Source organism: Molothrus aeneus, chromosome Z, assembly GCF_037042795.1.
Source record: "Molothrus aeneus isolate 106 chromosome Z, BPBGC_Maene_1.0, whole genome shotgun sequence".
NCBI classification, from domain to species: Eukaryota; Metazoa; Chordata; class Aves; order Passeriformes; family Icteridae; genus Molothrus; species Molothrus aeneus.
Window position 1 is genome coordinate 21,622,571 of NC_089680.1, and position 26,328 is coordinate 21,648,898.

Consider the following 26,328-nt stretch of genomic DNA (forward strand, 5'->3'; position numbering starts at 1 on the left):
GTATTACAAGATAGAAGATACTGAAGTCTGTTTGATGCAGCCACTTTCCTTTTTCAGCTGAGGCTTTCCCAGGGCACTAGAGCACTGGTAATTTCTCCTGAGATAAATCTGCCTTTTGTGTTTTTTCTCTTTCTGTATTGGTACAGGGAACATTCAATTTCAATTTTTCACTGCAATGGCAGAGAATTTTAATTGCTTGAAAGTTCTTGTGAAACTTGAAATCTATCTGACCCCACTTGTTCAAGACAATGAAGTTTCTTTAAGAAATGAGCAGACCCTGTAAGTAGGAGATCAAATGTAGTTGGTTGCAGCAGATTCATAATTCCCCCTTTCTATAACTTGCGAAGAAATCAGTTGTTTGGCTGCTGTGGAGAAATTTGTGTTCAAAACTTACTCCACTATGTTCAGTACTCTCTAGGGCTCAGAAATGTGATTGTGTTTTTGACTGAGTTACCTTGTGTCAGCTGAACCATGGTACTTGCCTATGTACCTATCTGTAGCCTGGGCCAAACATGACTTAACAGTGTCAAGCAAGCCTTGTCAGGGTTTCATGAAATTCATGCATTTTACCTTGTGTTATCATGGGCTAATAGGAGCTTCTCTGATTTACTGTAGCTCAGCTGACATTTGGTAAATTCCGTAATTTGGTAAGACCTTGTGTGTCTGAGAACACAGAGAATGATTTAAAATTATTTAATTTTAATTGACAGTCTTTATGTAGCCTTTGTTTTCAACTTAGTTAGTTTTGGTGCTAGATGTTTCTATCTGGTTATTTTCAACCCTCAGGAAGAACCTAAGAAAGTTCGATTTGACTATGACTTATTCCTGCACCTTGAAGGCCACCCACCTGTAAATCACCTCCGCTGTGAAAAGCTCACATTCAACAACCCGACAGAGGAATTCAGAAGAAAGCTGCTAAAGGCAGGAGGGGTGAGTCCTGCACCCATGTCAAAAGCCATCACAATAAAGATTTTGCTGCTTGTTGCTGGTGCATGATTAGTACAATGAGAAAGATTGACCTAACAGTGAAATTAAGTGAAGTGTTTTTGTGATTAATTTCATACACAAGCTTGGTACATGTCTTAAAGTGGAATGGGTAAACAAATGAGCATGTGCATTCCTTAAAAACATCATAGTGTGATGGAAGTAATAAGAAAATAAAACATCTTTCATTGAAAGAGGTTCTATAGTTCTATATTAAGCAAAATGATTTTAGTAGTTATAAGGTAGAACAAGTCAAAACTCTTAACTATAAACAAACATTCTTAAATCTATGTAACATGTTGCACAGTCTGAATCAGAAAAATGTACTGACTTCTTTATGTGTTGCCAGAATTAAGTGATGTGAAAAAGCCAAAAGGAAATTTGCCCATTTGGAGGGATGAGAGAGCCCAAAAGGCCAAACCTTTAGGTTTACGCTTTGTCTGTGAAACTGTTCTGTGTTTCACACAATGACAGCATCATTCATTCTGTCAGGGACAATGGGAGGCTCAGCCATGAGGTCTGCTCAGGACCTGACCCCTCCTTGCTGGGTGTGAAACTCTCCCTGGGCTCGGCTCCGCTGCTATGGGCCCAAGCCTTTAATGTGTCAGGCTGGGCTGCTGCCTCTTGCCTCCTTCCACACACCACTGTGAAGAGCCTGTGTCTCCTCTGTTCCCTGTGATCAGTGCCATGCTGATGGGAGGGAATGGAGGAGCTCAAGCCCCCTTGGATGCCCCTGAAGCCATCCCTCCTTCCACCTGAGCCAGCCCTAGGCCTGTAGCTGCTTCTCGCTGCAGTCTCCAGCCCCATGGTCTCAGTTACCTCCTCTTACCTCCCACTATTTTGTTGGTGGTGTTTGTGTTAAGAGATCCAAACTGTGTGTAGATAGGATCTGACAAAAACCCGAGCAGAGGATATAGTTCTGAGCCTCCCCTGGCTCCCAGGGCTGTGACCACCTCACAGGAATTGGGACACTGATGGCCATTGTTGCTGCCCAGGCACCTTGTTGCTGCCTGGGCCCTGGCTCAGCTCATGGCCCGCCCAGGCTGTGTTACAGCCCGAGCCTCCTGGCTGCAGGGCTCTGCCTTGTTGGGGCAGTTATTGCTATTGGGCATTTGTCCTCATTTTATTATATTTTACTGTTAGCCTATTCTTCCAGACTGCCTGGGTCCCTTCTGCAAGCCCTGCTTGCTGTGAAGTGTCAGATGCTTCACTTTCCAGTTGACTGTTATTTGCAGACTGCATGAGTGTATTTTGCTTCCTTTACCAAGTCACTGATAGAGATGTTGAGAAAGCCTTCATGCTGTGAAATTTTAAGTGTAGTGCCAGTGCCTATCTTTATTTTGAACCAGCCTGGTTCTGGGCTGGAGGTAAGAGGGAGCTAGTGTGAGAATCTTCAGTCTGCTGAGGAGAATCTTTGAAAACAAAGCAAAACGAAGTAGCATGTATAGTCTGAAAGACCCTGTTGGCCTCCTGAAGACCAGAACTGTTACAGCTATAGTTACATTTACATATAAGCATGTGCAGTGTTTTCTGTTTGCATTTATAAGGTGCAAGAGTCTTTTTAATGTTTTTGCAAATAAAACATCGAGATTGCATTCTGGAAAACTTCATGAGCCATTGCTTTAATATTTGTTAACAACAGACTGGATAAGATTGATAAATTTTAAGCACAAGTGTAAGAAATTTAAGTAATGCCAGCAGAGAATTTGGAGTTGAGGAGTAATAGTTAAAAAGATTAAAATAGGAAGCTTCCTTTTTATTGGTAGTTTTCTGAACCTTTTAATTTTAGGTTTCTTGAGTTAACAAAAGCAAGAATGTTGCCTAAGTGTGAACAACAAAATGTGGCATGTTTTGATCAAATTCTTTCCCTGAATATAGGGAATGACCAGTATGGTCATTCTTAAAATACATAGCTTCATTGCTTTTTGTCTTCTGGATGCTTCAGACTGCATGGCTTTTTCTTTTTCTCCATTCCTCCAATTTCATTCTAAGAAATTAATACCTTCTCATTAAGTGATCAGTTTTCTGCATCCCTCTGTGGACTTTCTGACCTGGAAGTTTATCTGGTCAGCTTGACAGAAATAATGTAATAGCATTCTGTCTTGTCTTGTCCCTAAAAGTTTCTCTGAAGGGCTTACATCTCCTGGTGTTGAAAAGCCCATTATGCTTTATGAAATACTGTAAACAGTATTTTTGAATACTTTTGAAACTTTTTTGAATCCTGTAGAAACCCTGAAAAGCTGAATTTCCCTTCGAAGTGTGTGAGTTCAGTCTGTTGTCTGTTCTACAGAGAGCGTTAACTCATTTGTAATTTCCATGCTTTAGGCTGAGAAAAGCATTAAAGCATTACAGGGTAGTCAAGTATGAGATAGGTTTTGCACTTACAGATAAGTCCAGACAATTAATACTTCTAGCTTGTGGCTACATTCAAGAAAAAATTAACAGTAACAGGTTGCTGAATTTTGATAGGCAAGGAATCTGGCAAAATTAAGCTCATGTCCTTCAAAATGAATTAATGTAAAACACTGAGTGGTAGCATTGAGTAAAATCCTTTAACATGGTGGACTTTTGCTTACATGCTTTTAAATAATGGTCTAAATTGCTTAATTTCTATGCACCTTGAAACCCAGATCTGATTCCTTTTTGTCCATTTTTACATGGGCTGACTGATGTGAACTACAAAACATGATTATTTCTTATTTGCATAAACATATGCATATTACAAATAGTAATATTCTAGAGGGAGAGGTGTAGGCTCACCTGGTACCTGCGTGCTGCTATATTCAGTGTAGTATTACCTCTGTGTTTGTCTTTTGCTGCAATTCATTGAATTATCTCTTGGATGCTCCTAACTCCCCCTTTCTGTTACACATGTACCTTGTGGCCTCCAAAATGTGAACTAGTCCAGGTTATTTGCTACAGCCACTGTTCTTCTGTCTTTCAGGCTAAGAAAGCTTTGTTACTCTTCTCCATCCTTCCTGTCCAGTAAGGTCTGACTGGCTATCCTGTAGCTCACTGAGAGAGTAAGAGTAACACTGGGATACCACAGGTGATTAAAAAGTCAGAACTCAACTGCAGTACAGCTTGACCACTGTCGCACTTGAGTTCGGTGAGCAGGACATTTAGGGTAGCACTAATCGTGTAGATTAGTTCTGTGGAATATTTGCATCTTAGCATTTTATTTGATATCACCAGAATTGAAGCATAAATGTGCAGTCAGTCTTTATTATTAGGAGTTCACCAACTTGCTGACTTCTTTTCCAAGAGGTAGTTACATTTTCAGGCCTTAGAAGAAAGATTTGATTTGGCTTCAGAGATTCTCTGATCAGGAACATAAATAAAAACCTTTGGTTCCGTCTTAGGCTATATCCAATTGGCAAAGTTTTCCACCTTCAAAGATACAGTTTTTACAGTGAACTTCACGCAGCCCCTTGAAAAGATTCTGTTATGCTCAAATCCATCTCCACTATTCACCTGTTTTCAGTTGGCTTATTCTTGTAATTAAAAAAAGAAATAAAACATTTTCAAAATTACACTGGACAATTTCAATGGAACCATACATTGCTTAGGTTCTATACCTTTGTGTATATATATGTTCTGAATGACATTCCTTTTACAAAGGTTTGCTGTGCAAATGATGCCAGTGAGAATTTTCTGTACCATTTACTCAGTGTAGTGCCTCATCATCCGTAGCTACCAGGTATACATGTGTACCTATTTGGATTAGCAACCTGTTGCTTGAAATCCCCAAGGATACCCTGGATACAGGTGACTACTTTTAGTTGATCTGTGTCTTACCAAGCAAGTCATCAAGCTACTGGAAGTGGAAGAACTGTATGCATGCAGTCTCCTACACAGTTCATCCTCTAGGCACAGCATAAAATTATGCCTGAGCAGGTACAGTAGGATTAAAGTTCCGATCATGTAAACACCAATAAGTGTTGACCATTGTGTCGTTGTTCCTTTCTAGATTTTTCAGTCACCTTTTGTGATCAATTTCAGCCTTAAAATAGGAGAGACCCTGATGAAAAAGAGTTGGCACGGGGGTTGCTGCATATGGATTTCAGAAGAAAACTGACCCTGGGGAATTTTAGTGATTGAGAAAAACCTTAAAATTTGAAGTAGATTTTGAGTGCTGAATCCCATGGAAAACACAAATAGAGTCTGAATCCATTTATGTATTTTATATTGTCAGTAGCATAGGTTCTATTGCTTTTTTGGCTCGCATATTTTTCAATTGCAAGAAAAAATTGAAAATTACACCTAGTCTGTTTAGTGAGCTAGTAAAAATAAATTAATTTTGAAGATGCTGAATGATAGCTGCCTAACATTGTAGAATTAAATTTTCCCACTGGAAGAAAATATTTGCTCAGGCATCACTTGTTTGAATAGGATGTTACAAATAACTTAATTTCAATTCTTGCAGGAAAAAGTAGTGAAAATATTTTCAGTCTACATTAAGATAGCAGTTTGATACTGACCTCTCTCTCATAGTTGCAAATGCATAAACAAAAATATTTGTATTGTTTTGCAAGTTTCATTGGAAGTTAAAAATTTCTGCCTTTTTGGCAGGAGACTCAAAATTAGTTGCTTAATCCAGGAGTATCTAGACAAAGTTTAATAGCTGGCTTTTCTTTCCTTAAAGGAAAAGACTTTTCTCTGCCCCTTAGAGAGCAGTTATCACTGTGGGCAAACATAGTAAAATTCGCTGCTTTATTACAAATGCAAAAGGCTGTTAATGGTTTGAGGTTTCATGCTTAAAGGATGCAAGAAGTAGGTCACTTTTAGAGTAGAAATTAGTCTATTTAGCAACAGATGAGTCCTTTCTATCAAATTGTTGCTTTCTATAAAATTTGTTAGGAAATGTAAGTGCATGGCTTCTGTAATAAGACAATTCTTTTCTTAAAGACAGTTAATCTTTTAATGAGTGAGAGAGACAAAGACTTACTCTGAGAGGGACGCAATTTTTAGAGAAAATTATCAAGGTAAAAATGTAGGTTTTGCCAAAACCCACTGCATTCTGTTGTTTGAGGGTTTTTTGTATCTTTGTGGTTTTATGATTTAATGTTTGAGAAATGTCTTTTCAGTCAGTTGAGATGTCTGCATAGTGCCAGTTTTAAAACCTATGTTCATAATCCGTGTAATGAAGATGAAATTGTGGGGATTTCCCTCTTTTCTCCATCCTCCCTATTTCCTGGCAAATTCCACTGTATCAGTTGGAATAGTTGGCTTCTACCCAGAACCAGCCTCAGGTATAATGCTGCTCTAAGGAAGTGATTATCTTTAATCTTGTGCTTTTTATATTTAAATAATTGAATTTTCTTGAACTACATATTACTTTACTTTCAAGCAAAGTAAAATTTTAAAAATTTTTAAAATATTTGTTTAATTATAAATTATAGTTGTTCAGGATGACTGTATTGTTTAGCTAGTGATTTACATTTTGGAACTTCACCCTTGATGGAACTTGTATTACTGCTAGGTTTTTTCTTAGCAGTGTGTTATCCTCTGGAATTTCGAAATATAGGTCCGCATACCCATGTTGCACAGCTCATGCTGGGGTCCATACTTTTTTCATTTTCATACTTTATTTTCCTCATCATGACTTTAGCTATTAGTGTTGCAGTGGTCATTTAAAATCATTACTACTTGCCCCCCATATTTCAGATGTACTCTTTAATGTTGAAAGAAGTGATGTGTAGGAACCTGTTTGTCACTGTAAAATGATACAGGGTGTGGCAACTCAGAGCCAAAGAGGTCCAGTTGTCTGCTACTGATGCATGATGGGTATAATTCATGATGAATGCTGCAGAAATGTTGTAGTAAAGGTTCATTTTTCCTAGAATTCTAACAGGTATCTTGTAGCTTTTACTGAAAATGCTGTTGGAATTTTTCTGCAGCATACTGTCGTAAAACTTGCTGCCTGTTCTGAGCATGCTGTACAAAGGTGTTCTTTGATGAGCAGCTCAGTAAATGAATCTGCAACAGGTAGCTTGGTGTGGATCTGATTATTGCAGTTTTATTGATGGCCTCCTTTCATTCAGGAAAATGAAAAACTAGGAGATGCACAACAGATTCTTGGTAGTGGCTCATTCACCTGCAGGAGCTCGAATGTGGATTAATAAGGAAATTGTGTTGGTCTGGACCTGTGCTAGCTCACACAGTTCCTGACTGAGTAAATATATATGGGTGGTGGTAGAGCTGTGAATCCTATGTGTCAGGGTTGGCACAATCATAGAATAGTTTCAGTTGGAAGGAACCTTTACACGTTATCTAGTGGGCAGGGACATCTCCAACTAGATCACGCTGCTCAGAGCGCAATCCACCTGACCATCAATATTCCCAGGTCCATTTGGGTGTCCACTCCATCTCAGTGCAGTGTGTTCCAGTGGTTCACCACCCTCATTATAACAAATGTCATTGTTATAGCTAGTCTAAATTTACCCTATTTAAGTTTCCAACTACTCTTCCTTATCCTGTTGCAACAGGCCCTGCTAAAAAGTTGTCCTCCAGTTCTCATGTAGCTAGGTACTGAAAGGCTGCTATAAACTCTTCCCAGAACTTCTCTTCTCCAAGCTGAACAGCGCCAACTCTTTCAGCCTGTCCTCATGGGAAGGGTGCTCCATTCCTCTAACCATGTTAGTGTCCCTCCTCTGGACTTGCTCCATCAGTTCCATGTCCTTCCTGTGCTGGGACCCCAAAGCTGATGCAGCCCTGCAGGTGGGGTCTCAGCAGAGCAGAGCAGAGGGGCAGAATCCCCTCCCTGGCCCTGCTGCCCACGCTGCTTTGGATGCAGCCCAGGACACGTTTGGCTCTCTGGGCTGTGAGTGCCCATGGCTGGGTCATGTCCAGCCTCCCATCCACCAGCACCCCCAAGTCCTTCTCCCCAGGGCTGCTCTGCATCTCTGTCTGTTTGTCCCACAGCCTCGACTGGTGCTGGAGGTTGCCTTGGCCCAGGTGCAGCACCTTGCAATTCTGTGCATTTGTAGTAATGGGCAGTACAAGATCAGCTTTCCATGGAGCATTTTAAGATTGTTCCACATTCCTCGTGTTATAAGGACATGAAAAGCAAGGTTTTGTTTTGAAAATAAGTTTTTCTTGGGTACACAGGTACTCCAAGTTGTCAAGCATGTATTGGTAGATAAATGTTGTCTCCAAAATATCATTTTTTTTCTTTTTTGTAAGGAAACTTCAGAATCAATTGTTAGTAGGTTTAATACAAGCTATAATAAGTTTTTCTTGGGTACACAGGTACTCCAAGTTGTCAAGCATGTATTGGTAGATAAATGTTGTCTCCAAAATATCATTTTTTTTCTTTTTTGTAAGGAAACTTCAGAATCAATTGTTAGTAGGTTTAATACAAGCTATTATAATTCACTAGGTACTGCAATTTCATAATTTTCCCCAAATTGCTGGAAGAGGAATTGTGGAGGAGGGCTCCTGATTATATTATGGTAATCAGTAGTGCACAGTCATTCCCTGATCCATTCCTTTTTTCAGAAGTGCATGGAACTACTTTAATTAAATGCATGGCAGTTTTTCTTTCCATAGCATTCAGTTGTCTTGAGTAGCAGATTGGAATGTCCTTAGAAATACCCTGACAGAAACTTTGTATGAGGGCAGGTACTGTTAGGAAAAGGGAGAATGGCTTCAAACTGAAAGAGAGTTAGATATTAGGAAGAAATTTTTTACTGTGGGGGTGGGGAGGCACTGGAACAAGTTGCCCAGATAAGTTGTGGATGCCCCATTCCTTGGAGTCTAGATGGCAGTTTGAGCAACCTGATGTGTCCCTGCCCACATCATGGGGATTGGAACAAGATGATCTTTAATGTCCCTCCCAACCCAAACCATTCTATGCTTCTAAGATGCCAACAGCTCAGATATTATGGATACTGGTCACTTCAGGTTTATTATTCCTACCCTGTAGTGTGAATATCAGTGGATCTCCTCTATGCACTGGTTTTGAGTAAAAAGTAGATTTTCTTTTGCCCTGGCAAAATTGTTTTTCATTTAAAGCAACTGGTAGACAAAGGTTTTAAATGCAAGCTCAACAGCTGAAGGATAGTGAAGTGAGTTTTTGGTGAACTAGAGGCAAGATATCAGAACCAGCAGAGCAGTTAGATTGCAGTGAGAGGGATTAGCAGCCCCCCTTGAGGAAGTTGTGGGCTGCAGTAGAGTCATCCCTCAGCCTTCTGTTCTCTAAGCTGAACAAGTCAAGTGATGTCAGCTGCCTTTCACCCACTCTTGTCCGTGTGCTGAGGTGCTGCAGCTGCATGCAGGACTCAAGGTGAGGCCACACCAGTGCAGAGTAGAGTGGGACAATCACCTCCCTTGACATGTTTCTCCATACAGTCTATTCTGCTGTTCCTGTGTTATTTGTACCCTGGTATTAAATGGTGAAATCAAGTGTTCTCCTTGGCCATCTTTCAGGTGCTTATCCAGTGCCAAGTATCATAAAGCACACTTTTTAAAAACACTTAAAATATTTGTGAACAAGCTCAACTAATGCCCTACTTTTACACAGTGTATTACTGTTGCCATTTGCCCCAAGAAAGGCAAGCTTTGAGTTTAGCTAGATCTCTGCTCTATTAAATAAAGTCAAGCAAAACCTTTGAGGGAACAGCAGTACTGTAACTAGAACTTCATTTTTTGCATATTGGTGAATTCAGAGTGTGGTTATATGGCTGTTTAAACTGACTTAATGACTGCTGTAGTCTCACCTTGCTTCATTGACACCAGTCAATGTCTTATTCCACCAGTCTGGCTGATCCCACTTAGCTGTTGTCTTTAGAAGAGACCAAGAAGAATTAGTCATGTTCCTGGCTTTTGTCACTGAAGCAATTCATTGTCAGTCCAGCCAAGTACCAGCTCCTGGTGTCCTTTGCTGCCTGGCTGAAGCATGAGCTACAGCCTCCCTTCTCTTGAGCTGTATCTCTAGGCAGGTGTAAGACAGCAGGGTAATTGCAATGCAGGAAGAAGGAAAAAAGTTTAGAAAGTGCATATAAGCTGTGCTGGAGAGTTATTGCTATGCTATCAGTGAGCTTGCATTCTTGCTGCAGTAGTGTCTTGCTGTGGTATGCTCATTCCCACCTTTTCCATTTTTGGTGGAAAAGGTGGGAATGAGCATACCATTCCCTTGTGTAGCCTTGGTTTAATAGAAGCACATATATATTCCCACAGTCAAGCAGTGTGTGTTGCCAGTGTGGTAGAAGCAGTGTGAAAATGGGGACTTACTCTGAAAGCTGGCAGAAGTACATGTGCCGGCCTGTGATTCTGTGTTTGACTAATGCTTGGACACAGGGCAGCTACCCACTGCAGAAATTGCTGTAATTCTTTCAGCTGAGGTCTTCCAATAAACTTAAACTGGATGTATAGTTGTCACTTCCCTAAATTTAGCCAAAGTGGAAATAAATGCATATTAAATCAAAAAGGTGTTGGTAATTTGGGGGCTTTCTACATAGATAATCTTGACAAAGAAAACAAACATATTGGACATTATTTAGCACTAATATTAATGTCTTTCTTTGAGAGGTCGAAGTAATTTCTTTTTAATTTTTTTAGTGTTATAATGGACTTAAGGAGGAGCATATACTTCTGTCAGAAATCTGTTTGGAAGATAAGTGTGCCTTTTTTATCATAGGGGCCGAAGAGTTAATTTTACATGAGACTTTTGGTCTCTTGTCATCTTTTTGTCAGCTTCAAAGATGGTATAGTCTGTAGTCTGTCTTAACTGAATGCGTTGGTAATCACATTAAAATTTTGAATTTACAGTTGCTATTTTTTATAGGGCTTCAGTACACTGCAGGATTGAATACACTGAAATTTTTAGGGTTCATGGTTTGCTATGTCCAGATTTTATTTTCTAAAACCACTACAGGATTTATTTTCTCTTGTAACTAGATTTGCCGAATCAAACCTCACATGGTATTTATACTGTTCATCCCACCCCTCTAAATCTTTCTGTAGACTGCCATCCTGTTTTGAAATAGTCTGTAATATGGAGACTGTTAATGGTCCAAATACTTGCCAGAAACTGAGATATCTTAGAAGTCCATACACTTTGAAAAAAAAGTCAGCTTTCTAAGAATGCCTGTGTACAATCATGAATATATGAATATTTCTAAACTGAAATGTTTCTGAATTTTAAAAAGAAAATTTATGCAGTGGTAAAATCTCAGTGAGTTTGTTTCAGTGGATCAGACTTCTATGCTTTAGGGAGAAAATGGCAGCTTCAAACATGAGGAGAAAGAATTTCTGGCAGAGATTTTGTTTCTTTGGTTTTAATTTCAGGGCAAACCCTTATTCTCCTGACTAAATTTTTCTTCTACATGGATATGCATCTTTTTATCATATGAATGTATGAACAAAACTATTTTGGGCAATAAAATATCTGCTTAAACTCTGTAATTAGTAAGTAACTTTGATTGTATAAAATCAAATGACTTTGATTTTATACAAATGATATATTCTATTAAATCTGTGGCTTTAAAAAATACTGCAGAGTTTGACTTAAAAAGCAGTACTATTTAACACCCATTTGACATCCTCTATGAGAGAAAGTAATGCTAAATATATGCATTTTTTTCTACATGTTGCCCAGGTTTATGGTACGCACGTAGCTATAGATTTTCCTACTGGCTGATTGTTCTTTGTTAGCTTGTGCCTTCTCTTGTATTCAGTTGAGTTTAATGCAACCAAAGACCTTGGCAAATAGAGATAAAAAGGTATTTCTCCTGCTAAAGGATCACTTATTGTGATTCATAATAGCTAATTACAATCAAAAGTGCTGTGTTTTCAAGAAGAATGTCATTGCTTTTGGACAGATGATTTTTCAGAGCTTTGGCTTTTGTCAGACTCTGGTTCAGAACAGCTTAATTGCCTTCTTCCTCTCCCTTTGGCATCTACCTAGAGTGTTGAAAATAGGCTGATAAAAAAAAAAATTACCTTGACATGTCTCTTAATATTCCCCAAGCTACCATGTCTCTTTGAAGCAAAGTGGTCTGCAACAAGATTCATTTTGAGTGGTGTTTAAATATTTTTTTTTTAATTGAAAACCTGTCTTCAGGAACCTGTAGGCAATAAAAGATCATCCTGACTTGGAGATGTAACATTGGAATATACATATCTGTGTCCTTTATTTCCCAGTATTTCTAATGTAATGTGTATGAGGCATGTGATGGGTCAGCCCATTCCTGTCCCTTGAGTAAGAGGATGTTTTGGTCATCTGAAGAGGCAAGGATAACCACGTAGGAAATCCACAAAACTGGTGTCACTTTGTGCATGGGAACCTTCGGGAAGAGAGACATGTTTCCTTGCAGGTATAGAGCTCTGCATCTTCTTTCCAGCTTTGCAGGGCTTGTCAGACAGGTAAGCTGTCTCTAGCATTTGGAGCCTTGAAACAATAGAAAATGAATGGCTGTGGTAGGAATCATAAAATCCAGACACAGCAGCACTGTAGCAGAAGACAGGATCTTAACTGGGTTTCCCAGAGATGGATGGAATAACCTTTACATGTCAGGTGACTGCTCAGTAATAGCTGATTTACTTGTGCTTTCTGGAAATGATCTGTCTGTACTTAAGTCTTCAATATCAAGAAAGGGAGCTAGACTCTCTTAACAGCAAACTGTCGCTTGCTTACCAGCACACATTTTTCTATACTCTAGATAAGACAGAAACCTGAAGTTAGAAGCTGAAATTAAAGATATACTGCTTTTACTTTAAAACATCAATCTGTTTTTACAGTGTATCTTTGTGGTGCGTTAATCTTGGTGAAGATACTTGGTCACTCACTCTGCCTCTGCCACTCAGGGAAGGGAGAGAGGATAGGCTGGAAGGCTCATGAGTCAGGATGCAGGCAGGGAGATTGCTTATCAGTTAATATAATGGGAAAAAACCAGATTCTTTTTGGGGAAAATGAATTATTGATTATCAGTGTGATTTCATTAAACTACCCCCTCTTGAGAAGAAACATGGATATTGTTTGTTGGACTTTTATTCTCCTACCAGTGTGATTTGCTAGGCAGGTGAAACTCTGCTCTTGTTGGTAATGTTTTACTGACATGCTTTCCCTCTTACAACAGATGATGGTAATGTCAGATGGCACATCGTTTTCTTCAGGGCAGAGCCTTCATCTCCCCAGCCTTCCCAGTAACTCTCTGTCTTTTTCTGAAGTGAAGAAGAAATCATCTCACGGGCCAAAGGTGAGACTTATTTCGCTAGAAGATAGTTGAGCCAAAAGTGTTTTTTCCCAGTAATTAAATTAATTTAAAAAAAATTCTATGTGTTTTTTGCAATGTTTTAATTGCCAGGCTAATGATAGCAGGTCTTGACATTTCTTTACTCAGAATGGCTGTGAGAACAGGTGCTGGTGACGGTTCTCTTGTTTTATTAATTGTACAGTTGTTTTCCTCCTGTTCCAGAAGGAGTTGCAATGGTATCTTGTAGTGTTAGAAGATTACAGTGATGGAAGTGTGATCTATGGAAATGTAAAGAATGTGAGATAATACTATAATAATAATTTCATTTATTAAGCATTTTTCAAGATACTTGTGTAGACTTGAAACTGTGTTCTTTAGGATTTTTAGTTTTGTTTAAATTTAAGAGGTTAATTCTTTCCTAGATGTTTCAAAGAAAGCAATGTGTCATTGGTCTCTAGGACATCAAATTTTGAATCCCCAACTTCAAATGTAAAAAGGTATAGTCCAAGGAACCTCTTGAGTAATACAAATGAACCTTTCTGAAATAGCAGATAATTTCTTGACAATCTGAACTAATGGTATGGGAAGATAAAGGAGCATGTTGTTGTTTATTCACCTTAGAAATACAATGCAACCCTTTTCTCCATTCTGTTAAATTGTTTGGCTTTTCATTCTCTTTTGTGGAATCTTGTAGATTTGAAGTATGTCACTTAATCTTGCAGCGCATGTACTTAAAGGGGCACTATGCATTTTTATTAATAACTTTCATGTTCACTTTCTGTGCCGAATCTTGTACCTTGTCAGAATTGTCAGGTAATGAATTAAGGGTATGCCTAAGAAAGGCTGGTAGGGATACATAATAAGCAAGAGCAGGCAAAAAATGTTCCTTGACATGTCTCTTTCTGGTGTGCATTGTACATCAGTGCCTCACCATCTGTAATGCAGGTGGTCTTGCAACATTTGAAAAATATATGGAAGTGTGGTTATTTTCCTAATGAGATGCTGAGGTTTAATCTGAGGATTAAACTGAAGGTGCTTATTTTGGGATGCTGAAATGAGTGCTTAATGCCTCAAAGGAAAGAAGCTGGGTACACCTGGTGCTGAAGCAAAGGTGCTGCTGGTTACACTAGGATGTATCTCCATCTGACTGGATCCCAAACATGAGTTACTCTGACACTTGACCATCTCTAATAGGGGTTCGTGAGATGTTGGTTAGTAGGTCTCTAGAGTTCATTTTCCAATCACTTCTAAAGAGTCCGCTATAATGTTGATTCACTCATGCATTGCTTTCCATGCCAAAGTAGGTGTGCTGAGGCTTGGGTTAATAAGCAACCCAAACACCTCTAGAAGGACTTCAGGGCGGTACTGACATGATACTGAGTCCTGTACTAATTCTCTGCCTAGTAACTGTACACTATGGTAAGTCTTGAATCTCAGTTTTTTGTGAGCAAGTGTAAACCTGGGAAGTAATTTTCCAAACTGTATTTAGTGAACTTCCATCTGATGTGGAAAATCGGCAAGTGTGGAATGTGATGGAGTGAAGGAGGGTGAAGTGTGTATTTGCTGCACTCATCCATGTTGCTTGAAATCTTTCATTTTTTGCTGAAGCAACTCAAACATCTGCAGAGAGTTTGGCCCATACCGTGCAGCTATGTGAGTCTAACCTGAGGAGGTTAGACATACATCACATTTCAGGATTCCATCCTTAGAATTTTTAATAGTGGGAAGAGGTGTTTTATCAATACACTGGTTTTTGTCAGTCCATGTGGATATTTGATTTTTCCTCTCCCCCCAGCAGTCATTGCTTTACCCTGTCCAACATGGAACACACACTTATGAGCAGTTGTCCTTTTATCTCATAAATATCTGCCTTGCTGAGAATTATAAGCTATTATTGAGAAATGGAAACCCAAGATAACCTTGGTTTTAGTAGAACGTTAAAGTCTAGGGTTTTTGTTACAAGTTCTTGGAGCTGAAAAGCCTTGAATTTTGGTCTTTAGTGTTTTTGTTGTGGTTGGAATGTAGGAAAGCTCCAGCCAATGTATGAATAGATTTTTCGTTTTGTCATTTGGAGTAACGCCAGTGATGGAACAACTTCAGTGTCCAGATTTCATTTAAATATGCCTCTACAATAAGAGCTGCAGGAAAGTCTTGATAGTTCTTGGGCACAAGTTGCTTGTCCCAGGTGCCAAAGTGTACTCCAGATGTCTGTACTGGGTGACTTTGGGATTTTTCTGCTACAGCAATAGGCCTTTGATGTTCTCTGTCTAGTTTTGGTTTGTTTTGTCTGTGAATACCACAGTTAACTTTGAGGTCAGTTTTAAACTTTGAGTGTGGAAAAAACAGAACCTTATGCTTATCTGTTTGCCACTGCAAAGTACCATATAAACTGTGTGGTTAGATAAGAATTCAAGTAACAATAATAAAACCACTGGAACAAAATGTTACTCTTGGTCTAGCATTCACTTATGAAAAATACAATACAGTATTTTTTGTAAGTAAGAAACAACTGTCAGTTTGCTTTCTGTCACATTCTCTTCTGAAATATGTATTAAATAGAGATGTTTGTATCTCTGAAGTCACTTTTTTTTTCATTTAATTTAATGGACATAGTATTAGTGAGCACCAGTTTTTTAGTTCCAAAACAAAGCCTTAATCTTGGAAGTACAGATGTCAGGCAGAAATATATGAAAACTTCATACATTTCTTCATAATGTAAGAATAGCTGCAGGTTGGCTACAGATATTTGTATACAGATATTAGATCAGTGCTATTGCTATGCCCGTTTATATTATAGAAATATTATATGCACAGAATAGAGAAGCAGCTTGGTTAGGTTTTTCAGGGGGATGATTATGTCTTTTGAAAAGACCTGTAGTATCAGCTGTAGAGAAATGAGATTTTATAAGCAAAGAAAACAAAAGCTTTTATTCCTGTGTGTCATCAGAAAAAAACATAAATTGTTTTATGCTATGAGTTAGCCTTCACTGTTAAACCAGTGAGCTTTGTAATTCTCCATCTGCTTCTGATACTTCTGATGTCATTGATCATAACATTTTGGTGGGCTGGGTTTTTGTGGGAAGCAGGTAAATTCATCTTCTGTCCTGGAGTAATTTTGGAGGCTCTCAAAATGTTGGGCTTTTCTTTCTTGTTTTTTTTGATCCCTGCCCCCAAATCAGCTAGTATTTCTATTCAGTAATAAACAAGTTTGTATTCAACAGAAATCTGAATTTGCTTGATGAAGGAATTACTTTTAGATATCTTTCTCCTCTTTTCCTCTTTAGAGCAACAGGCATATTTGAGTCTAATTCTAGTCCATTGGTTTATTTTGAACACATTATTTCAATAGGCATAATATTTTGAATTAGAAATGAAAATAATGCACATTTTTATGATCACTAGAACTGAATTTGTAGTCTAAACTCAGAGTACAGTAGACAAGGCCATGCCAATGTGCTCAGTTTATTGACTTCATAATGAACTGCCCCTGCTCCGCTGCTTCCCCCACCCCTCCCCAGTGTAACTATTTCTTAGTTAGGTTATTAACATCTGTCAGCAGTTGAGATTTGCAATGGTTTCCAGAAGTAACTGCTTATTAAATCTCACATTAAAACAAATTGGGAATTCCATTTTGTGGTGTGAAGTCAGCACCCAGGTCTGTAACATACACAGTTCAGCATCATTTTTTACCCTGTAGCTACAGAAGTGTTTTAATCTGCAAATATGTTACCTGTTGAGCAGCTATCACAGTCCGTTTGTGTCTCTCAAATTTACAGGACAATGTACTCTGTGATTTAAACTTAATTTCATGAGCTTGTTAAGAAACACAAAAACACAAGAAACAGTTGGTTGCCGTTGCCCAAATCAGTCTATAAAGTGAATTTACCTCCCAAATCACAAAGTTTCTTGGTTTATTACCTGTAACTCTTATTCCATGCACTTGGGATCCATAAAAAAAATAAAGTTACCTAGTGGAGTGTGAGGGTGCTGATCCTTCCTCCTTTGTCACAGTATGGCATACCCTTTTTCACAGTGGGAAGCATGAAAGCCTGAGCAATCCAGCTGGTAGGGAGTCAACTTCAAAAGTTCACCTTCTCTTGATGAGGTGATGTCTTCTGCCTTCCAGATTGGGGGTATGGTTTATGTAGTTCCTGTAAGTTAGAAGATGGTGATGAAACTGGCAAACATGGTGGCTGCAGGAGATAGCAATTTCCAGGCTCGTGATCATGGCAGCATAATGGCTCGTTAGCTTTTCTGGTCACCTGTCCTGCCTACAATATGTTCTCTATGCTCCCAGAATGCATCTTGGGCCTTAACATGAGCTGTGTTGGCCAAAATATGCACAGGAGTTGAGTACCACAGTCAGAGTAGTGCAGGTTTTATTTGATGATAAAATTTTAGATTTTTATTGTACTTTCTAAAATACATATTTTGAAGGATATGTAAGCCCCTTTCATAGAGCAGTAGTATATATCTTGATTTACTGGAAGTACATAGTATTACTTGCTTGAGGATGACATCTGGTATTTTGACATGCCAATGTGCCTGTATTATTCTTTTGCACGCTGTTATGCAACATATCAAAGGCTAACATTGACTTAAGTTGCTTCAATATTTGATGAATACACAAATGTAAGCTATGGTGTGCAGATATATTATCTGCCAAAGCCCCACAATCACAGTTTTTCTCATGAAAAGAGTGTTGAGAAAAGAGTGTATTATTTTACTGAATTTATTCTTACTTCTTGCAACACTTACTAAGGTGGAAAGATTTAAACACACTGTCAGATTCTAATAAATAAAAAAATGGTTTGAAAGTACATTCTAATTTTTATTAAGATCTATGCTGATACATAGTACATGTTGGTACATTATATGAATATTCAGCAACTTTTCATCCCCATCAGCATCCCATGCTCATCATCAGGTTTGACAGAACTTACTGGCGGATATATATTGACTTTTTTCTGTCTTACAGATTTAATGTTCCTATAGCTGTCTCCTCTATGTCATTGTTTGCTTCTTTTTGGGTCATTGCAGAAATTAAGGAAATAAGAAAAGATAGTATGTTTACTTTGAAAATGAATGTAGATATAAAAACAATGGATTGGCTGCCTTTAAGAAAAGGTAATTCTAAGAGAGCATGTGAGAGGGGTCTAGTCTCATAAGTATGTCAGCTATAAATAAGTCTCATAAGTATGTCCCCTATTTGTACTATGATTTCTATGAAAATATCAACTTCCATGTTGTAGGAAGATGAAAAAAGTCTTAAAATTGAAGACTTTTAGATTTTTAAGATAAATTAAGAAGAATTTTAGAATCTTTTAATCTTAGAATTTTAAGAAGAATGCCAGGATAAGTCTTATGACTCAAGTAAAACATGTCAGTGCTAAGTATACTTTTTTATTTTTGTTTTTTAATTGCTGGCCTGGGAATCCAGGAAGTGCCTTATGTTTAGATATTCAGATGTAATTATAGTATTGTTCATTGTTGATGCTTCCAGCCAACATTAATGTTGATATACATGGTATATAAATATATAGTTAATCAAATATGACACAAAAATATATTTGCAGTACAGATGCAAGAAGCATCTTATAAAAACATGAATAATTTATGCAGCACTGTGACTGTTTCACTAAATAAGATAATGAGAAGGTAAGAACATTTCTAAGAAATTATTTTTAGCTAATTGTTTCTACCTATTGTTACAGAAGGAGAAGAATGATACTGCAGTTTCTGCATATGTTTTGTGTAGACCTTTCAGGTCCTAGAGTATTAAACTCTGACTTAACACATCCTAATTGGACGTGTTATAAGTAGTTATCTATGAACAGGAAGCACATCAGTGGAAGTAGTCTCAGTCTTCTTTTCTAAATGACACAACTTCCATTAACATGTAAATTCTGCTTTGTTTTCTTGGATTTTTTTTTTCCCAGAGCAGTTGTACTGTGTGCATTTTTTAAAATGACTGAGTCCCTGTGGGGGATGAGGCTGGCTGTGTCCTGCTTTGGTCTTTTATTTTCACTGCACTTATACAGTATTGTCTGCGGAAGCGTTGTGCACTTCTGTCTATGTTGTGGGTAAAAAGGTGGTTAAGTAAAGGTGGAAGATAAGCTAAATATGTTTTCCTCTTTACAGATCTGTAAATCTGTGGCAGTTTTAGACAGCCAGATGCACCACATTTACATACATGTCTCTTATAGGTAAAGGAAATCAATGGGTATATGTAATACATATTAAAGTGTTGCAACATACACATAGAAATGCTTATAACCAGCCTGGAAGAAAAAGTGAGCAGTGTAAATTACTTGACCATGGGTTCCTGTAAATTGAAATGTCACTTTGCAGATCTGAAATAAAAAAATGGACCCTGTCTTGTATATATATGACATGTATTTAGTGTTTAAAACAGTGCAATTAGTCTACTGAGTGGTTTTGAGATACTGAGAGCTCCTCACTGGCAGTTTCCATGAAAGTGGGCGGTGCTAGAACTGTTCTTGTCTTTTAAATATTCACCGGTGTTAGTTGTCAGAAGAAAGGATCCTGTATAGCCCATTCTGGATTGTTCCTTTATTTCCAGTTCTAGCTGCAGGTGACCTCTTGCTTTCCACTTCAACTTTTCAGATTCAGCTGAGTGAGGAATACTCAGAAGATACTGACCTGCTGTTTCTGGTTTGGCCTCTCCTGTAGGATGTCTAAGTCACTACCTTCTGGGAAACACTTCTCACTTAAAACAGTTCAATCAAAAAAAAAAAAAAAAGTAATTAAAGACTCAGCAGAGATGCCAGTATATTCAAAGAATGAAACTTTCTCAGCTTTAGGAGGTTTTCCATAAAAAGGCAATGACTGTTGTCTGTCCAATCAATTCTTCCATAACCAGGCTGGACCCAGGATTGCTATTGTTTATGAGGAAAAAGATCGGGCAAAACTCGGAAGATCACAGCAGAGAAGTCAAACTTGCCTGAAATGTCATCATGTTTTCCTCTGATCCTGTAATTCTGTTGACATCATATGGTCCATGTCTTAATTTTTCTTTGTGATTTTAATTCTCTCATAGGTAATTGTTATGATAAAGATTTCCTAAACTGCTTCTATGTTAACCTTACAATGTATAATGCCTAGGGTAAAAACTAGCTTTTGTTGTAACTTTTTGACGAGCAGTGATAACTGTTTATGTTCCACCAGTTTGTAACAGATGTTTTGACCAAATGTTGCACTATCTGTTCTTGTACGGTTATTTCTACTCCTGGTTACTTGCCTGCGGTTCCAAGTTCTTAATATCAATCCTTTGTCCATATTGTGTCTGCCTTTTGAGGATTTAAGGGCCCTTTCTTTTTTTTTTAAAGTAAAATTTTGCATCTCCTCTTTGCAGGACCCAGCAAGGATTCTGAATATAAATAGCAGCAGCAGTAGTAACAGTTTTTCAAAGACCCAGAAGTTAACAAAGGAGCACAAAGAAAAAAATTCTAAAGACTCAAAAGAACAAAAAAGTGCCTTCAAAGAACCTTCCAGGGAACATAACAAATCTTCCAAAGAATCCTCTAAGAAACCCAAAGAAAACAAACCACTTAGAGATGAAAAAATGGTTCCTAAGATGGCCTTCAAGGAACCCAAACCCATGTCCAAGGAACCAAAATCTGAAAACACTCCTATCCTTACCATAATGTGTGGGCAGCAGCAAGAAAAGAAGACTCTCACAAAAAGGCCCTCTATGCTGGACACTGATGAATCTTCTGCAAGGAAAAGAAAAAAACCCAGCTCGGATTCATTATTTAAAAGTTTTCCTAGTGCCCCACCACTGATTCTTACTTGTTCAGCTGACAAAAAACAGACAAAAGATAAATCTCAGCTCAAGGTGGGGAGAGTCAAAGTTGAAACTGATGCACTGGAAAGGAAGACGCCTACTCTGCCACCCTTTGATGATATTGTAGATCCCAGTGATTCTGACGTGGAGGAAAACGTGTCCTCCAAATCTGACGTAAGTGCTTGCTTGGTTTTGCCTAGTACTTTACTCAGTGCTGTCTTGAGTATTTGTAGTCTGTGGGACTGTGCACCGAATTTGTGTTTTCCCCTTTCTTTTGCTGTCTACTGGCAGATTGTCCAAACTGGAGTATGATGATGGCCATGTTCAAGCTTATGCTTGTTCTAGTTGAATTGTATTCCCTATACAAGTCTATTCATTTACTAATTGTCAACATTATGACAGTGAGAGTATGGGAGATATTGATAAACAGTATTGCTATTTTGATGTTCTTTAGAAATTCAAGTTTCTTTTGAGAGAACAGGAAATAGATTTAAATGCTTGTATTTCACACTCTAAATCTTTTTTTCCGGTATTAGAGAGTTCAGTAAATCCACGAAAGGCTTGCAGTTATATCAGAGAGTTACTTTTATTTTTGTTAAAAAGTCAGTTCTGTCAATGACACTAATTTTGTGGAGGAGAAGGTCCTAGAATCTCACTCTGATGAGGGGAATCTATTGCCAAGTAGTAGGCTTAGCAAGAAGAAAGATGTTTTAATGGAAATTTGCTCTCCTGAAAATATTTATCTACAGTGCCTTCTCATCTGTTTCAAGTATGATTTGCTCTTTAATTTTATGATTAAAATTAGGATTTTAATCATTCTCCTAGCAAACTTTGGTTTTCAGAAGCATTTTTTATAGAGACATGTAGAGAAGGAAACGTATGGTAGGAGAAATGTTGTTTGGTGCCATTATCTGTTCTTATGGCTAGAGGTGTAGTGTGCATGGTAGAGGAATTCTTCCCAGCTTTTCCTTTTCAATTCTCTTGTTATTCCATTTTCTGATTTGTGTCTCTGTTACTGCCTTCAGATTCATAACCCTGCTTGCCCTCTCTGGAACAGACAATAAATGCCTTGCTGTGAGGAGGTGTCAGCATTAGGTTTTTACTTTGTAGATACTTCCTGTGAGGGAGAAGGTAATTTACTTCTGAAGTGACCTTTTAATGACTGGTCCCTTAGGGCATGCAAAGGCTGTTAAATTTAGAAGGTATACAATAGAACAGGCCCTGCTTTACAGCATGACAGAGGGGATACTCTGTGGTTAGAGTGGTATTCTCATTATGGCTTGAAATAATAAATAATTAACCAGTTTGTCTTCAAACTTGAAAACGTACATACTTGTCACCCTTGGTGTGAAATATTTTTTCTTGTTTTTAAAAAGCTGAATATTCTATTTTAATTTCTCACTAGCCTTAAGACATGCTACATACCCTCAGTAGAGCAGGCTAATTGAAATAGGTTTTTGAATGCCATAGAGGAGCACAAACACTTTTACTGGCTGCAGCAGTTCTCCATTTTTTTTTTTTAAAGACAGAAGAATTCAGACAAGCAAATTAAATGTAATTTAACTACAAATGGTTCTGCAGAGGTGTGTGATGTGTGGCAACTTGAAAATAACTGATATGTGAAAGATATATGAATGGTAATTAAAACTAATCCTTTTTAGTTGCTGATAGGTGTTTCTCTCTTTGTCTTGGAATCTCTTGCCCACTACCAATGGTATAATGAGAACACCTCTGTATTTTTAATAGGCTTCCACAAGTCCATCGTCCATCTGCAGGTGACCTGGAGTACCCTAAGGAGTTCCTTAATTCTGTACTGAAGCTAAAAAGCAGATTCAGTGTTTTCTAAGTCTGTAAGCCACTATTACTGAGAGAGTAAATTGCTGAAGTCCTCTCCAAGAGAAGTAAATCCTGCTGGTTTGGACTCTTGTCTATTTTAACATTGACATAGTGGATCATGGAACACATAGGTCTTCCATGGGTTCGGGGACAGTGTGGTCCCTGTCTGAATGGGTAAAAAGGATGTCTGCCCCTTTTGGACTGTGATCTTTTAATAAATTAGGCTGAGTATGGCTCCAGTCAGTGGTGGGATACTATTTAGAAAGTCAGTAATATACTCACCTCAATAAAAACTATCTGTGAAACACAGAATAATCCCCTAAGGTACTTTAGTCACACAATTGGCAAGTGCTGTGGTAGAAACAGCTGGGCAGTCTGGTTAGTGAATGTCTGTAGAATTTTACAAGGAGATGTTCTTCTGCATTTTACCACTTTTAACCAGGGAACCTAGTGAAAGGTGACCAAGCAGTGTAATATGGATAATTTTGTATGTTGGAAGAAATAGTTTGGACTTTTTTGTATGTATTGGGTAAGCTTCTAAGTGTTTCAGGAAGTTTCACAGCTAGATCCATAAAGGGTATATCCAATAAACGTAATCATATTAAGGAAAAGAAAAAAGTAAAAACTTGCAATGTTACATAGAGAGTAATGGAAGTAAAAATGTGACAGTGCTTTTTCTGTACAATTTTGGTAATTTCAGATCTGTCAAGGCTTCATGATACTGACAAATATAGTTGCCTGAAGCTGGTAAGATGCTTCTTTAGTGTCATATCCTGGCATAATAATATGCTGTAAAATTAAGTCAATTGTTAGTTCTTACTCTGATACGGTTACAGTGGTAGGTATTGTACCCCTGATGAACAAAGAGAGTATATTTGGTAGTATCCAGATTTATTCATAAGTGTATTCAAGAAAGCAAAATTACTATACCCAATCCAGCAAATATAGGTTAGGTAGAACAAATTACTTTACAAATCAGTACCTAAAAGAAAATTGTTAGAATACTGCAAAAATACTAACTCTGAGTCGGGTGCCTTTTTACTAGTTCAAGTTTTGTTTATGACATTTATGCAAACATAATAATACTGCATTAATGTAATGTTCATACATTGTATAGAATGAAATTATTAATTGCTTTGCTAAGAATTTTGAAGTTTCTTCACTGTAGAGGGAGTAAGAGGTGGTCTTATTCTCAAACAAGTTCCAAAATGGTGACTGTTCTCTTTACTGGTATTGCATATGCATAACTTCACATACAAAACATGATAAATTTGTAATACAAGGCGCAATGTAGAATGTAGAACTTACTGCAAAAATAAGTTTCTTGCTGTTGCTCATCACACGTAGGATGGTTCTCATAATTAGATATATTCCATTATCAGTTCTCAGTTGTGAAGTCTGGGTTCGGGATTTTAAAATAAGGATGACATTCTGAAAAGTCCCTGTAGTAGAGGAATCTTACAAGCATGATTAAACAGAGCTGTTGTTCCGCTGGAATGGTGCTACATGATGGCAATGCTCCTGCTCCTCTCATTTCTTTGGATACAACCCAAGTTCAGTGAATTGGGGTGGAGTGTATCATATCAATCAATGGGCTTGAATTTCAGACAAAAAAGTAGAGTGTGCTTAACCCTTCACAGCACAGACATCATACTCTACCTAATTATGGGCATTCAGACTTGAAACATGGCCTTTTGCCTTCATGAAGTAGAGGATGTAGAGATATAGCGTTAAGTGTCTGCCAGTGGTTGATCTTCCCTTGGAGCTATCCCTTGAAATTCACCTTTCAGAATCCAGACAGGTTAGCATGCTGTTGTCTCTGGTGTATTTCAGAAAGCTGGACACTTTCCTTTGGTGTCGTGTAGTCAGTCTCTTTTTTTGAGCTTCAAATATCACTGTAAAATTCAGTGGGAAATGCAGGGAATCACACCCTTCTGTAGTGATAAACTCTCTGCCTTGTTTAATAGTCTTTCTGTGTGTGTCTTAGACCAAGACCATGTATGGTCATTCCTCTGTGCTCTGTTTGGCATATGCTGTAGTGTGGTAACTGTGGTATTTATTTTAATTTTGTTTTTCTGTTGACTTTGAGCTGTTGGTAAGTAAAACAAGTGTCTGCATTTCTCTTCATGATGCTTTGTAAAGTATCACTTTTCAAATACATCTGTGAATTAAACTACATTGGACTGCAGTGTTACTGGTCAACTAGGTGTTCACAAGAGTATGAGATTTTTTTTTATTTCATTTGGAAATCACACATAAAGGCTGAAAAACTATTTTGCTGGATTTGGTATGAAACATGCAAAATAAAGTATTGAGTAAAAGCATGCAGATTTATGGTGTTATTGAAGCATAGGCATATTAACACAGTCCACTTCAAAATTCTGAATATTTTGCTTTTAAATTCAAATACAGGATGTTTTAGTTAATGAAAACTCCACCTGTTTGCTTCCCATGTGGGACAGTGCAGCAGCATGATAAAAAAAAAGATTTAACCTTGATTTTGCTGCCTGACTGAAATATGGTGATATTCTTATAATATTTGTGTGAGCTGCAAGCTGTTGTGTGAGATGGAGAAATACCGAATTTTGGATCTGAATGAGGCATTTTCTGTGATTGGAGCTGCCCTTTTTGAGCTGTCGAGCCATTTCAGAAGGGTTGCTCAGATACTTCTTGCTTGATTAGTGCTGATTTTGCTTGACTGAGTAGGGAGGAAAAAGTGTTGCATGGCTCTTGGTGAAGTTGCTGCAGCAGGAAGGCACAAAAGAGATAAGGCAGATGATACATACCTATTCAGGTACTAAATATTCTCTATGTATCTCCATGTTATTCAGAGAGCTGAATAACAACTCTTTAAGTCTGCCATGCATGACAGTGGTTTGGTGGATTTTTTAGGGAGTCCATATGAATGGACTGAATTCTGACATATTAATTTCTTCTGGAGTGATTATTTTGCTCGTGGTATGTATTGTTTTTTTCCCTTCCTGCATTATGTCACTGCATTAGTAATGGTAGTGGCCTTTTGGTATGTCAAAGCCTATGGAAATACAATCTGAGCAGAAATGTGTGCTAGCAATTTGTGACAGCTCAAGCGTAAGGAGTTTCAGTTATTAAGAGCAGAGTACCTTTAGTGGGTCTTTTGCCTTTAGGAAAAAATCCCGTCTCCTTCTCAGGAAGGCCTTTACGGAGCAGTGAAAATACAGTAGAGATCACACAGACTATGCCTTTGTACTTAATTAACTGCTTGCATGTCCTAAAGCAGTCGTAGAGTATGAGTACCTTTTTAAAGGAATCCATAAAATGCCACTTTCAGTCTGGCACATGATGTAGTAATTTGATGATTGCAAAAGTGGAAGAACACTTTGAAAACCCCCATGGGGTTTTCAAAACCTCCAGGCCCTTGTTAGCTGAAAAAGCGTACTTTCTGCCAGGGCTTGGAGCTAAAGTCAGAGCTTTTTCAGGTAATATTTAAAGTCAGAAGGAATAGTAGTGAGATAGAGCTCCATG

General features: G+C 38.0%; 1 protein-coding gene across 1 annotated transcript in view; it reads left to right on the plus strand.

Moving 5' to 3' along the window:
• The window catches only part of MLLT3 (MLLT3 super elongation complex subunit), a 120,083-nt gene that overhangs the window by 61,800 nt on the left and 31,955 nt on the right, over positions 1-26,328 (plus strand). The window contains exons 4-6 of the mRNA XM_066569574.1: positions 787-930; positions 13,065-13,184; positions 20,557-21,162. Coding sequence (XP_066425671.1) covers positions 787-930; positions 13,065-13,184; positions 20,557-21,162 — 870 coding nt within the window. The remainder of the gene's footprint in view (positions 1-786; positions 931-13,064; positions 13,185-20,556; positions 21,163-26,328) is intronic.